At 32.7% G+C, this 16,171-nt stretch overlaps 1 protein-coding gene across 1 annotated transcript in view; it reads left to right on the forward strand.

Moving 5' to 3' along the window:
• CDS1 (CDP-diacylglycerol synthase 1) overlaps nucleotides 1-16,171 on the forward strand; it is a 78,302-nt gene that overhangs the window by 38,873 nt on the left and 23,258 nt on the right. Inside the window, exon 6 of the mRNA XM_001364683.5 lies at nucleotides 15,227-15,285. Coding sequence (XP_001364720.2) covers nucleotides 15,227-15,285 — 59 coding nt within the window. The remainder of the gene's footprint in view (nucleotides 1-15,226; nucleotides 15,286-16,171) is intronic.

Consider the following 16,171-nt stretch of genomic DNA (forward strand, 5'->3'; position numbering starts at 1 on the left):
CCAATTGCCTAGCTCTTACCACTCTTCTGCCTTGGAGCCAATACACGGTACTGACTCCAAGATGGAAGGTATGGGTTAAAAAAAAAAAATGAAAACAGTCAAAGATCCTCTAGGGTACTTAGAAGCCTTGTCATCCTGAATCCTTGGAGAAGATAGTCAGTATTGGTGAAACCCACCTCTTTCTTCCAATGAGGTACTGATGTTCTGAAGTGGCCAATTTATTGATTTATTTTGCTGAAATGTATTTCTTTGTTACAAGGCCTTTGTTACAGGGAAGCTAACATTGTGAGGCAAAGGTCATTGGCAAAATCAGAAATTATCAATATATTTTATTCATTTATATCTCTTATAAGTCATGAGGCATTGGACATAGGAGCACTGAACTTCATCATTGAGGAAAAAATTTACTGTTATAGGAAATGGCTATTAAAATGAGTTCTTTTTTTCTTTAAATTCTTTAAATTTTTAAAATTTCTTTAAATTCTTTAAAAATTTTTTTTAATCTTAAAAATTTTTTTTAATCTTAAAAATTTTTTTTAAATCTTTAAAATTTTTTTTAAATCTTTAAAATGAGAACCAGCTGTCTAAAAGAATAAAAAAACCTATTGGACTAAGATGTTAATAGCATTTTTAATAATAACAAGAACCCAATCAATGTGTCAAAATAATATGGAATGGCAAAACAGACTGTGGTTTAGAAATGCAATGAAATATTATTCTGGTATTAGAAATATCAAATATAAAAATTACAAAGAAAAGAGAGGAAATGTGGAAAAATACAAACCAAAAGAAACAGAACCCAAATAATAACTTAAACACTGATTTCAGTCATGAAAATAAGAAAAATAAAAACAACCTGCAACAAAATCTCAGAGAAAAAAATTCAGAACGAGACTCAGAAATTCATTACTGGTCCAAAGTTAATATACACTTAAATCTATTATCAGAATTTAATTTCATGTGCATTCTTTTTTTTTTCCTTTGTCTGATTTCCTAATTAAAAAGTCAGTAATATATGATCAGAAGAGCTTAACACTAGATTAAAAGGAAAAATGGTCTCAACAAAAATTAGGTGACTCTTATGATCAGATATTTGGTGTTGAAGATACAAAGCAAAAATAAAACAACAAAATAATAATTTGGTCTCAAGAAGTTTACATTCTATTTTAAAAAGAAGATACCATGTGAAAACTTGACCTATTTAAATAACTAGACTTTAAAACATGAGGTGATTAAAGTTAAGAAATTGACTCATTATTAGTATTTCCAAAAGAATCTAAATGATATAAAAAAATTACCACAATGAGACCAAAAGGATCCATAAGAAATCTTAACCTCTTTAATCTCCTAATCTTCTTGCCATATGGAGAAACAAAAGAACCAAAAGCAATGCCAGCTTGGAATACAAATACACCTGCAAAATATCAATGGAGCAGAATGATAGATTATAATAAATATTGCCTTATTGAACAGTGACATGCTGTGGTGGGGAAGATCATCCTTAAATTGGAAGAGATCTGGGAGAGATTCTATAGCAACAAAGTCATGGCTTTGATAGTGGAACTATTACATTTGAATTAAACAAAGAAATGGGATAAACACTTCAAATGTAATCAAAGAAAAAATATGAATGCTGATCTGTTAGAAATATCTAAGAAAATGAACTCTGCATGAATATTATGAAATGTTACTGTTTTACAAAATGATCATAATGTCAAAAAGAAAGGGATGACATGAACTGATGTAAAATGAAGCATTCTAATCAATGGTCAGTTGTCCTGGGTGCCTTGCTGACTTAGAAATGGATCAATCAGGTATTTAAGGACTGTTTCTCACTTCTTGTCATAAAGGTTTAGAGTGAGACACATTTTCAGGCATGACTAATGTGTATGTTTGTTTTGCTTGACTGTGCTTATTTATTAGAAGGGATGGATTCCATTGGTAATACAAAGTAAGCAGGAAATGAGAGCTACTTTGGGAGACACGTGCTACTATTCTCATTTTATAGATGAGAAAACTTGGATGTTGACTGACTTGCCAAGAGAGATGCAGCTAATAAGTGTTTGAGGAAGATTTGAACTGAGGTCTTCCTGATTCTAGGCCTATTGTTCTATCAGCTATGCCACTTGTATCATTAAAAAGAAAAGAATGAAAAGAACATGAATGAAGAAGCATTTTTAAAGTATGAAGGAACACAGAAGGAAGTTCAGATAAAGGACATACAAGTAGGGCAATTCTGTTAATGTTGCAAAGAATTAATATGTATACTTAAAAAAAGCAAACTATGCATAAAAGAAGTTCACAGTTTCATACATAATCCTGTTTTCTGTTGTATATCAAAATGTTCATATTTGAGATTAAAGGTAATAATTTACAATTTTAAACATGAGCTGAAGCAAAAACATACATTGCTCAGATCATGCCATGCTGTTAGATCGGCAACCCATTGAACTGGTCCAGAAGTATATGTCTAACTTGGGCAAGTACTGCAGCTGACAATGACTTAGGTCTAGAATTTAGTAGAAATAGGAAATTATATTCTGAAACATCATATAGTATTGCATTAATAATCTCAAGCTATTCCTTGATGCCAAATCTCATCCTTTTAACACCAGTATTATCCCAGTGGAGATGGCATATGTAAACTATTCCACTTGAACCTCAAAAAACTAGAAATTGTAGGAGGCTCACAAGAAAATGGAAAGACATTGTAAGTAGATGACTTAAAGTGCTAAAAATGGCTTTGTGGACATATATCAGTAAATAAAGAAGGTTGATAAAGCAGCCAAACTGAGGAATAATGAATGAAGTTTGACACAAATAGTAGCCCCAACATATTAAAGGACCCAAAGAAAATGGCCATCTTATTTGACAGATCTTTGGAGAATTTGTGGAAGAAGATGGGAAGACATGAATGAATTTCAATTAACACAGGTTACATACTGTCGATTCATTAAATCAAAGAAGTATTTGTGCCTGAGAACCCACTGCCTAACAAATGAACTATTACTATAGAACACATTAGTAAACCTAGTACTGCCTAGAAGAAGCTGTTAGCTCTTGAAATAACAATAGCATTTTTATTTTCAATTCAATATTTTAAATTTATTGACATACTAATTTGGCATTCAAAAATTCAGTTTCTTATACATTTTGATACTTTAGCCCAATAACCCAACCGTGTCTTTTTACCTTATCTGATTCTTATTGGTTTTCTTCCACATTTTCCTTCCTTCCAAAAATTCTTAACATTTACCTGAAGGCAAGCAACAGTTTTGTAATTTTTCCCCCTCACCTTCAATTTTTGACTATTTTATGATAAAATGTATTTTTCCCTTTATCATAGAACTAAAAGGGACTGCTTTCCTATGTTTTTTTCAGTGACATGATTTTTTTTTAATTTAGGAGATATGCTTTTGGAGCTTATTATTGTATATGGGATGAGATGCTGGTTTAAACCTAATTTCTTTCTAGCATTATTAACAGTTCTTGTCAAATATAGCATCATGATACTTGTGATTCTATATTCATTTGCTTCAAGATTTTATTTAATCTATTCCTTTATCTTTTTAAAAAATTTAATCAAGTACCAAATACTTTGTGATATTAATACTTTGTATTAAAGTTCTAAATCTAGTCTTTCTTGACCCCTCTTATTCTAATTTTCTTTTAAAAATCCCATGAGAATATAAAGTTCTTCCACGTGAATGCTCTACTTTTATATAGTTTCATATAAAAAGAAATCTCTATAGTTTGCTAACAACAGTAAATCTGTACAGTGAGATAATGTTTTTTATTATTTTGGCATGACTTTATTTTAACAAGAGCAGTGATCGCATTTAAGAAAGAGTTCAGCTCAGAGATTTCTCACCTGGCTAACCTATTTTGGAATTTCTCGCTGACTTCTCCATTGTGTCCAAGGAAGCTTATTATTAGTATAACCTCAACATCCTGTCATATCTCATCAACTTTGGTATTCCATATCATTACCACTCTCTGCCTCTCTAATTAAAGGGTGGGTTTATGAAACCCAAACTTCCATTTAAGAAGAGAACACAGCTCAGAATATCTCATTTCTCACCTGGCTTCATTACTTTAAGACTTCCTCTGAATTCTTTTCCAACTATATGTAACCTATGTTGATTGAAATCCATTGGGAAATTCTTGGGAAAGATAACTGGAATGGTTTATTATTTCCTTCTCCAGTTCATTTTATAGATGAGAAACCTGAGGCTGACAGTTAAGTGACTTGCCCAGGGTCTCACAGCTATTATGTATCTTTGAGGCTAAATTTGAACTCAGGAAGGAGGAGTCTTCAGACTCCAGGCCCTACAATTTAGCCACTGTGCTGTCAAACAGAAATGTTTGTTTCTATGATATTGTTATTAAATTGTTCTCTTAGTTATGCTCACTTTGCATCAAGTCTTCCCAAGTTTCTCTGAAACAGGGGTGGTTTTTTTTTTTCTTAGTTGGGGAGTAGAGGGGGGAGAAATGCTTTGTTTAACATGAAAAAAAATTTAATGGAGTAAAAAGCACAGAAGAGAACAGAAAGATTAGAAAAACAGGATAGCCTTTTAAAGTTGAAAGTTTATCATACATTTAAAAGTAAAAGCACCACTTCATTTACAGTCTCCTTTTTTCTATTCCATTTTGCATATGGAAATACCCATTTTATATGTCTATATTCAGAATTTTAAAAATTGGATTAAAGAGAGGAAAGATATAAAATTCTGAAAGCTGGAACGAATTGTAGTCTGGTTAGAGTTTAGTTTGGGGATTGTTTTTAAGTTTTGTTTTTTTGTTTGTTTTTTAATTTTCTCAGTGCAACTTTGTTTTCACAATCCAAAAATTATAGAGTATACTTATTGACTAGTCTGAAATCTAGGAAGTGTCAGTCTGATTCTACATCACATTTTAAGAGTTTTCTTAGGAATTGTTATTCACATCTTCCTCAGGACAGGGAAAGTCAGAAGGGCAAAATGGCCCTACACACAGCAGTTTTTCTATACTTCCCTGGGCTTGGGTCAGCTTAAACTGGCTATGGATTGGTTGATACTTATCTAGATCTTCAAACCCATTACTTAGGGGAAAGATTGTATGAAGCTTCTGCATATAAAACTTTGGGCATATTTGAAGACAGTAACAAGGGAACCAATAGAGAAAGAGATAGGACTTTGAAGGTGCAAAATACTAGTGGTAAGAGATCAGACTTACATGTAGAGGAATCAAGTTGACCTCAACAGGGAGAATGGTCACTTCTGACATCAGGAAGACGGTTCAAATGATGGCCTGAGAACATGAGCAAGTCTGTTTCTTTCAGTTTTCTTATTTGTGGGCTGGGACATGTAAGAATAGTGCAGTGATGAGAGCACCAGACCCCAGCTTCAAACACTATAAAAATCTATAAACATTCAAACATAAAATTTTTTAATAATCATTTTTTAGAATTTTGAATTCCAAGTTCTCACTCTCCCTATCCTCAGTACCCCATTCATTGAAAAGGCAAGCCATTTGAGATGGGTTATACAGGTGCAGTCACACAAAACATTTCCATATTAAGGAACTAATAAACTTTTTTAAGCTTTCAGTGTGTTACTTTGTGTAAAGCATTGTACCAAGCTTTGGGAATACAAAAGAAAAAAATAAGGCAATTCTTCCACTCAGAGGAGTTCATATTCTGATGAAGTCAGATGAAAAGGTCCCATGCATGAGCCTTAGGGTACTATGGCAAAACTGATGTTAATGCCTTTCCTTTAATGTTATTCTGCTGATAAGATCTCAGAAGTTTTGGGGGTCTAACCATTTGAAAATCCTAAGGACTTTGGCAGCAAGAAAAATTCTTTTCTGGGTCTCAAGTGGCTAAGGCAGTCTTTACGGGTCTAGAAACATTTCTATTCCCAAGGCTCTTGGCTTCAGAGTCCTTGTCTTTCTTTATCTGTTAGAGTTCGAGATAGATGGTGGTCTGACATTTATGGCAAATGCTACCTCTTGAATCTCCTTCAGGGTATCTTGAAGATTAACCTAGACTGACAGGCTTGCCTAATGAGTAGAAACTGATTTGACTGGCTAGCCCCTACTCCACAAGAATTTGCTTTCCCAGATGATAGCTGTGGAGCATAATCAGGAAGCAGGACTGGTATGATATTGGAACCACTCACAAAGCTCGTCCCATCTACATCCATTGGTGGCAGTTGGTTAGCAGTTGTTGCTAGTGATGATGAGATAGGTGGGACCCTTCCCCAAAGGAATTATTCATCTCAGTGATGGTTTCAATCAGTGAGGGGAGATGGAAAATCTGAGACTCAGAGGAAATAGATAGCTGTCCTGCACCAGGGGGAAAAAGGAAGAATTTATGAAAGTATACATCAGTTGTTCTTTAAATATTTGAATAAATTTGCTTATCACCTGAGAGGTTCAGTTTTCATTAAATTTATCATTTTATTGCATATAATTATGTATTGAATTTTTAAATCTTTATTTCTTCTCCTGTCAAGTTACCTTGTCTTTTATTTGTTATTTGATTATTCTTTCAATTGTTTATTAGGTTAGCTAAAGGTTTGTTGAACATGTGAATCTTTCCAAAGAATTAGTTATAATTCCCATTAATCTTTTTAAATTTTGTTAATGTTTTCAGAAATATCTTTTCTTGACTGCTTTATCTGCATCTCAGAAATTTTGCATGTGCTATTAAATTTTTTCTGTGACTTATTTTGACCCACCAATCATTCATTCTTATGTTTCCTGTAATGATTACCAATTATAATTTCTTTGGGCCCTTAGCACATTTGATTTTTGTTTTAGTTCCATTTGATGATAGGAAATACGTGTATTTTTAATGCCCCTCATGAGAGGATGCCATTAAGTTTTCAAAAGCACAACTTTTCAGACTGTATGTTCAAGTCTGTATTTTACCTTTGTGTTTGTCTTCTAGATTTATCAGGCTCTAATGGAGAACATTAAAATAATATTGTTACCCTATTTACATATTTTTATAATTTAATAAACATTTTCTTTTTTCAATTTAAAGGATGTGCATATAAATTTTCACAATTCATTTTCTCTTGACTTGGCAAATTTTTTATTTTTATTTTGTCAGTATGATTGAAAATCCTAAATTTTTCGTCAGATCTTGATTGTGGTTTCTCATTTTTTCATTTTGTATTCATTTTCTAGATGTCTATCCTCCATTTTGCTTTATTTTTGTATTCTTAAGTTATTTACTTGGTGTGCATTTTTAAATGCTTTAATTTTTTAAGAAGTAATTTTCCTCTGTAACTTCCATACCTTCCCCTCCCCAGCTTAAGAAAAAAGGAAAGCCATAAGGTCTAAAATATGTATAGTCAAGCCAAAAGAAAGAAATTTCAGGCTTGCCATATACAAAAATGTATGTTTCTTTATGCATTTTAAATTTATCATTTCCCTCTAAGCAAATGAGTAGCATGTATCATCCTTAGTCCCTGGAATTATTGTAGGTTATGAGCTTAATCAGCACTCTTAAGTCTTTCATAGTTTTGTTTTTTGTCTTTGTGGTGGTGGTGTTTATAAATTGCTATTTGGGATCTGCTTCCTTCACTCTATTATCAGTCCACTCAGATCTTTCCAGGTTTCTCTGAAACAGTCTCTTGCCTCATTTCTTGCCTTCCTGCCTTCTTCCTCCCTCTCTCCCTTCTCCCCTTCTCTCCCTTCCTCCTTTTTTTTCTACCTTCCTTCCTTTCTCCTTAACTTCAATTCTAAGTTGGATTAATGGCAAGGGCTAGGCATTTGGGGTTAAGTGACTTGCCCAGGGTCACACAGCTAGGAAGTGTCTGAATCCAGATTTGAACCCAGATTCACCTGACACTCTAGCTGCCCCTTGCATCATTTCTTAGGACACAATACTCTGGTCCAGTACATTCATTTGCCATAATTAGTTCAACCATTCCATAACTGATGGAGATTCCCTTAGTTCCCAGTTTTAATAGCTTTGATTTCATCTTTTGAGAACTACTTTTCAATGACCTATTCATATCTGTTGATCTATTGAGAAGCTGCACTTAAATGTTTGAATTAGTTCCTTATATATCTTAAAAGTGAAACCTTTATCAGAGAAACTTGCTAAAAATATTTTTTCTCCAGTTACCTGTTTCCTTCTTAAGTTTTACCTAAATTGGACTTGTTTGTGCAAAACCTAATTAATTTATATAATCAAAATTGTCCATTTTATCTTGTCATTCATATATTGGTCATAAATTTTTTTCTTACTCATCTATCTGAAAGGTAACTTCTTCCTATTTTCTCCCATGTGTTTATTATATGATCATTTATATCTCTAATATGCATCCCTTGGGAAATTTTCCTTGACATATGGTTGAAGATGTTGGCCCAAGTCTGTTGTCCAGTTTTCCAAGCAATTAAAAAATAAACTCTTAACCCAGGAAAAGTGTAGGTCTTTAGGTTTATCAAACACCAAGCTACCAAGTTCATTTGCCACAATTAGTTCCAGTTATTGACTTTACCAAATCATTTTGATGTTCACTACTTTGTAATATATTTTAAAATATTTAAAATCAAATAAAAGCAAGTCTAACTTCACCACTTTTCTTCATTTCCCTTGAGATTCTTGACCTTTCTTTGTTCATCCAAATTAATTTCTCCATTTTCCCATAAAGTCTATAAATTCATTTTTTTTTTGTAATTTGATATTGTGTTGAACAAATAAAGCATTGAGTAAGTAAATCAGTTTAAATAATTTCATTTTCATATCTGCTTGGCCTATCCATGAGTGAATAATATTTTTATAGTTATTTGGGTCTATATTTCCATAAAAAATTTTTATTTTGTTTTCATAGATTTTCTCTTTGTCTTGCCTTTCAAATATTTTATATATTCTCCATTTTATCTCTTTCATTTCTTTATCTCTTCCTGGTAGATTTTTATTGTACACACAGACTGATAGTGATTTATGAGGATTTTATTGTATAACCTACTGCTTTAATGAAGTTATTATTTCAGTTTAATTGACTCTAGGGTTTTCTAAGTAAATCTTATCTCTCAAAAGAGATTATTCTATAGCTAGTACTATATCAAAAAGAATTGATAATAGCCATTCTTGCTTTATACTGACCTTATCAGAAAGACTTTTATTCTATCCACATTGCATATTATACTTGGCTTGGTTTTAGGTAGATATTACCATATTAAAGAAATGCCATTTCCCCTAAATTTTTCAATAGAAATGTTATTGTGGCAAATGTTTATTCTGTATCTATTATGACAGTCATTGCAAACTATTTAGCAATTTGGTTTATTACCACTTTTTTTCTTTTTTATTCTACTAATTTAAGTTTCCTCTTTTAAGTTAGCTAATGGTTTAACTCTTAGGAATCTTTTGAGGTTATAAACAGCTCTTAGTTTGGGGGAGGTTTTACTTTAATTTTCAAATATTTTCAATTTTGCTCATCTTTTAGATTTTTACAATTTATATTTTGGTGTTTAATTCTTTAAATTGGTTTTTAGGTTGATTGGATTACATGGCCAACTCAGTTGTCTGTTCTTCTGTCACTGAAGATGTTTAGCAAAATAAACTTTTCTCCCAAAGATTGCTTTAACTGCCTGCCCAAAATTTTCATAGGTTGTCTCATTTGCATCATTTTGAATAAAACTATTGTTTTGTGACTTGCTCTTTGACCTACCAATTTTTTTATTAAATTAATTTTGAATTCTTTCTAACAGTTGTTTCTTATTGAATAAAACTTTGGTTTTATTTAGCCATTAGAATAAGTTTTAATATTTCCCTTTTTTCTGCATTTGTTTCTGAAGGGTTTCTGAGCCTCTCATGAATATAGTCAATTTTTGTTAAGGTACCATCCTTAGCCAAGAAATATATGTAGTCTTTTCTTTTCTATAACTATTCAATAGTTGACAGAGATCTAACTTTTCTAAAATTCTATTTAAGTTCTTAATTTCTTGGGAGTTTTTTTTTTGTTAAATATATCTAGATCTGAAAGAGACACACTGACGGTTCCCCATTATTATAGTTTTACTATAATACTCTACATATATTTTTTATGGTGCCTTTTCAGAATATTGAAGTTTCCCCATTTGCTTCTTTAAATCAAGTATTTTTATTGCTCTCTAATCAAAAATCAAGCTCACTCCAATTTTTTTTAGGTCAGTTGAAACATAATTTTTATTCAATCTCTTATTTTCAAGGTGTGTCTTTTATGTTTGAGGTGTATTTCTTAGAAATTATATAGTATCAGATTCTGATGTCTGATTCATTCTGCTACCCACTTCTATTTTGTGGATAAGTTAATAAGGTTTATTTCATTTATTCACTAATCTTTCCCTGAATCTCTTCTGTTTCTCTACTCCCCCCCCCCCCAGCCAACTCTGCTCTATTTCCTTCTATTTTCTTATTGAAGGTATTTCTGAGCTTAGCTTTGTGTGTCTCTCTGTGTGTTCTGCTCTCCCTTGACTACTTTAGATGAAAATGATATAAGTATTGCTTATTTCACTCCTGCTCCTAATTTGTATCATCTTATATTTCACCCTAATTATATGAAAGAAGTTTCCCCAGTCAGTAAACATTTATCAAGTGCATACTGTGTTCCAAGCGTTGTGCTAAGCTCTGTGGGTATAAGGACAGGACCTGCTCTGAAGGTCCTCACAGCCCAACAGCATGCATACCACTGTGTACCAACAAAATAAAGGATAAATTATACATAATCAACAGAGGCATGAGCCTTAAGGGAACTCAGAAAAGGGTTCCAGTAGAAGGTGGAATCTTAGCAGAGGTTTGAAGAAAACCAAGAAATGAAAATGAAAAGGGAGATCATTCTAGGCATAGGGAATAAACAGTGAAAATTCCTGTACTTGTGAGATAGAGTCTACTTTTGAGGAATATAGGGAGGAGGATAATATCATTAAGGAGAGGGGTAGGCCTGGGTAAGTCACTTAACCCCCTTTGCCTAGCTCTTACCACTCTTCTGCCTTAGAACCAATACCCAGTATTGATTCTAAGATAGAAGGTAAGGGCTTAAAAAAAATAGTAGCCCTTAGCTGATGTTCTTATTCCCATTCAACTGCAGGACACAGTCATTAGGTGACATTCCAAGTCTGTACCTGGGCTGCAACAACCCCACAGCTTCTAGATTAGCTTCTAGCTCCCTGGGCTAGAGAACTGACTCTCCCTGTGTTTTCTTTTATCATTATTTGGTCTTGTCATATCGTAGTTTGAGGAAAGAGTGAGGCTGTGTTGCTACTTCCTACTCCAGCATCTTGGCTGTTCTTTTCCCCAATTTAGATTTGATGTCAGTTAGCCAGTTTGTTAGAAAAAACTGTGTGGGTTCTCCTCTGGAGGCTATTAAGCAAAATCTTAATAAGCACTCATTAGTTGTCCAAGACAAGAATTTATCTCAAATATAGTTGGATTAGATGACTGCTAAAACCCATTTTCTACTCTTAGAATCTGTTATTTTAACCTATAAAATTTCTTTTTTATATTTAATTTTTTCAAGTTTTTCCTCCCCAGGTATGACAACCCCCTTTGCTATTTGTTCCATACTTCTCTTGACTCTGTAGTTGCTAGTCACTTTATATATCTATTTCTTGGGGTGGAGTTGGGAGTAAAAGTCTAAAAGTAGCCAAATCAAACCCTTATCCCTTTATCTAGAATAGGATGAAGCAAATCTGGCTCATAGTAGCCTTGGAACCCATTCCCTTTCTATATTTCAGGTCTGAGATGCCCAGAAATCCTACTTTGGGGGACCCCTCTGGGGTCTTGTTAGGACAAGAAGATTGTAGTAGTCTCACTCTGCCCTTTTCCTGCAGTCCTGAATTAAGGACCTCTCTCTTCTAGAAGTACAGTATATTGTGGGTGAACTTCAGCCCCCTAATATTCTGAAATGAGACTTAATGCTGGGAATCACCCTCTCTGCCCCCTATTCCTTCTGAAGTCCTAATCAGGGATTAATCTTGATTATTTTTCCCCTTTCTACAGTTCTGAACTTAGATGTTATCTTTCTGACCTTTACTGCAGCCCTGGATAGGTACAAATAAGGATATTATGCTCATGACCCTCCCCCTTCCAACACTTCTGGATTAAATTGCTGAGCAAGGTCCTCTCTGCATTAAGTAACTCAAATCTAAAATGAATAGTATGGGCCATTTTGTCCTTTCTTGATTGGGAGAACATCTAACTCCTGAGTGCTTCTAGTATATCTTTCCTCTTTGTTAAACACTTCCCATTTCTGGCAAAATTCTAGCATTAGAAAGAGTTGAGTTTATTTAGAATCTGTAATGTTTCCATCTTTGCTAGCTTTATTTTCCAAATGTGAGTTAGAGGAGTGTAATAAAAATTTAAGTGGTAAACCTAAAAGAGATGGATCCGTAAGCTATCTTAAAGAAACTCTGGTAATTAGTGGAAATTAATGAGTAATAGAATCAAATACAGAAAGCAAGCCATTGTCATCACAGTGGAATATATATATTTATGAATAAAATATATATGTAACTAATTTTACTTTTTTGTTTTGTGAAAATCCCTTGATTTTTATAAAAATTTTAAAATTCAACTTTTTTTAATCTTGTGGCTTTGCAGTTGGAAGAAAAACTTTTCTAACCATAATAAATCAACTAATTACATGTTCTTACAATAATCTGTTTGCCAGCGGCATTCTATCCTTACTAAATATATGCATATCTAACATGGCTATATTATTAGTGCTCAATTAAAGGAAGAAACTTCAATATACCTATATATATATACAATATAGCTATATCTTAGTACTTGAGTAAAGGAAGAAACTTAGTAAAATAGTAAAAACATAGTAAAATCTAGTCTCACTGATTGAGACTTACAACTGTGAATTCTTCGAATCTCTGTTACTTTTTCCATAAAATAAGAGGATTGGACAAAAAAGTCCCTTGAAATTCTAACATTCTATTAAGCTAAGAAGAAAGCAGTTGATAAAGGCTTTTATGAATAGTGTTTCCTTTTTTGTTGGTGAAGTTTGAGATTGGCTTGGAGAAATATTACTATTATATGTATATTTTAGTACTATGCTCTACAACTTAGAGGTAAAATTTGATTCATAATTCTTCACACACAACTGTTTTCCTCTTAGAGTTGTACTTTTTGAAATAGACAGAAGAGGAGGCATCATATTTTAGAAGATCCAAAATGGACCTACTTCTGCTGTTCTCCAAGGTTCTGCAAGCTGGAGGAGTAATTAATTGAGAAGGACCAAAACTATCAATAAATGCAAAATTTTCCTTGGTCCTTTTAAGATGTTGTCAATTCCAATCCATCTTTAAAAATTAGTGTGACCCTAATGACTACATCTTTGTCTTAAGAAAAAGCATTCATGCTCTCATTTGAAGCCATTCCTCATATTCCTTGTATATTTATTCAGTAGCTACTATGTACTAAACCCTGCGCTTAGTACTAGGTGCTAGAGATGATACAGAAACAAAAATTAAACAAAAATGAAAGATCCTCTTTTTCTAATTGAAAATTGCCTTTATGCTTTCTTTTTATTCCACTGTTTCTCATTACTCCTATGCTGGTACAACATCTGCCTACACAGTTACCATTTGCTTTTGCACAGATTTTTAGACCTTAATTATGTAACCAAAGCAAAAACAATGAATCAAATTGTCTAAGAAAGGAAAAGTTACTTATCAGCAAGCTAATATCTATTGATTATGGAGAATAATAAAAGCAGAAATAAACATTTTAGAACTATTTTGAGTTAATTTAAGTTAACCTTAAATTCAGTACATTGGTCAGGCAGATTTTTAACAAATCTATTCTGACTTTATTTTTGTATCTGTTTATCTACATTGTATTTTGAAATGCTGACTTCACATTAAGTAAACCATATCTTTTTTCAGTGCAATTGTATGCCATTTTAGCAAGGTAACTTTATAGAAGAAGGAAATGTCTGCTCATCATCATCCTTTTATCTCATTCTTGTTGTTCCTCTAACCTAGAGGGTTCAAATTATAGATTATTTGAAGGTGGCTGTTAATGAGTCCTTTTTGTGAAGGTGATCTAACAGCAGTAACAGTAAGAATACCCTGCAGACATATTGCATATGTAAACTTATAAAAAAGTGAATTAATTTTTTATGGATGGAAATGGGCTAATCTGTAAGTTTCCATGTTAATGAAGTAACAAAATATTTAACCAAATTTCAGTTTTAAATGAAGTTGTTATTTTAAAAAGCACTAAACGTACTTTATCAGCATCTATTTGGGGCAAACTTTTGAAATTTTCCTTTTTAAAAGAATTTAAGTTCACATTCTTGGTAAGTGCAAACAAAAAATTGTCTTTCATGGCTGTGGTAAATGGCAATTTATTATATCAAATATATTAATAAGCTGTTTTTTAAATCATAGTAAGGGGTTAAAATATAGTATTTGCTTATATAGTCTAGGAAATAATGAAGAATATTATTTTGCTTTTTATCAAAACTATTCTTTGAGAAAAAAAAAGATCCAGGTTAATTTTTACTTTGCCTATGACAACAGGATAAGACAAGGAACACAATGTCTTAAAAGAGATTAGTTTTTAAGGTTGTACACCTCTGCATTTGAAACTCTAAATCAATTCATAGGGCAGAATCCTTTTGGTTAAATAATAAAAAATTATTACCATATACACATATAAATAGAATTTTATCTGTTTAAATCATCTAGTGGAATTATTGAGTATGGTAAACTTTGTGTGGGATAATAAAGAAGCATACACTGGCCTTACAAAATATGCAGTCTAATTGAGAAGTTTACTCACAAACACTAGATGACCACTTAATTGGATTATAAAATTTCAGAACTAAAAGATTTGATCTGTCTATAGTTGTAGAAACTAAGACCCCAAAAGATAAAATGTAACCCTCCCTAAATCAGATGGGTAGGTACTAAATCACAAAACTGAGAACAAGTCCCCTAATCCCAATGTTGCTATTCTTTACATGATACCCCTTGATGCTATAGACCCAATTTCTGTGAGAAGCAGAAGGCTTCTTCAATGCCTTTTTACATTTAAATTGTTTTAGTTCATAATTCTAAAAGTCAGTAATAGACGCCAATAGAAGAAATGTCACAAAATATAAGTGACTATGATTTGGACAAGAGTTCATTTTTATAACCAGAAATTCTTGCCTACTTAAGCACTAAGAACTGTATACATTTAGGTGATAGAAAATTGCATATTTCATTTTTTCCCTTCTTTATTGTACAGGTTTCTGCATGTTTGTACTGAGCTTAGTGAAGAAACATTATCGTCTTCAGTTTTACATGGTACGTATTAGCCATTTTTTATGGTCACTCATTGACTTGTTCTAAGAACCAATACTTTAAAATTTTTTAGCTGTACTCTTGAGAAATTATATTGTTTTGAGCAGGTATGTCTACTCTATCATAAGGTATAATTATTGACATTAGAAAAGGCCCTTTTGAATTTTGCTTTCCTCTTCAAAGATGCTAAATATTCATTATGAGATAAGAAATTTAAGTTTAAAACCCTTCGGTGTTGGAGTTTAAAACCATCTGTTATTTTCTTTAAAATGAATGGACATTATTATTCATAACCTTAGAGATTTTACCATTCTAATCCTTTAGTCAGTTATATAGTTGGGAAACTTATCCTCTGGGAGATAATTATTTTCATATGACATATTTAGAGGATAGTAGAGAGTATGTGCATATTTGTGCATTGGTAGAACAACTTGTTACAAAAGCAGTAAACTTTTCTAGAACATGGCTTTCCAGGTCTTCTACTGGAGACAGTGTGACACAATAGGACATGGATTCAGAACTTTCTCACACACACACACACACATACACACACCCTATCTCACCCACCTACCCCAACCCCCTGCCCCAGCAGCCCCAACCATCTGGACACTTGCTAGCTATGTGACCATGGGTGAATCACTTAACCTCTCTGATACTTAGGATAGTCTCTAAGACTAATCTACAGAGTTATAGAAAAAGGCTTTGCTCTACATAAATGCATGTGGTTCCTATATTATTAAAATCCCATCATATAATAATAGATATAGAGTTAGAAAGACCCTCAAGATGCCATCTAGTCCAAATCATTCATTTACAGAAGAAATCAAAAGATCAGGAAGGATAAGTGACCCAAGGTCACACAAATTGTAAGAGGTCCTCTGACTTCAGG

The sequence above is a fragment of the Monodelphis domestica genome, chromosome 6 (assembly GCF_027887165.1).
Source record: "Monodelphis domestica isolate mMonDom1 chromosome 6, mMonDom1.pri, whole genome shotgun sequence".
Lineage (NCBI taxonomy): Eukaryota > Metazoa > Chordata > Mammalia > Didelphimorphia > Didelphidae > Monodelphis > Monodelphis domestica.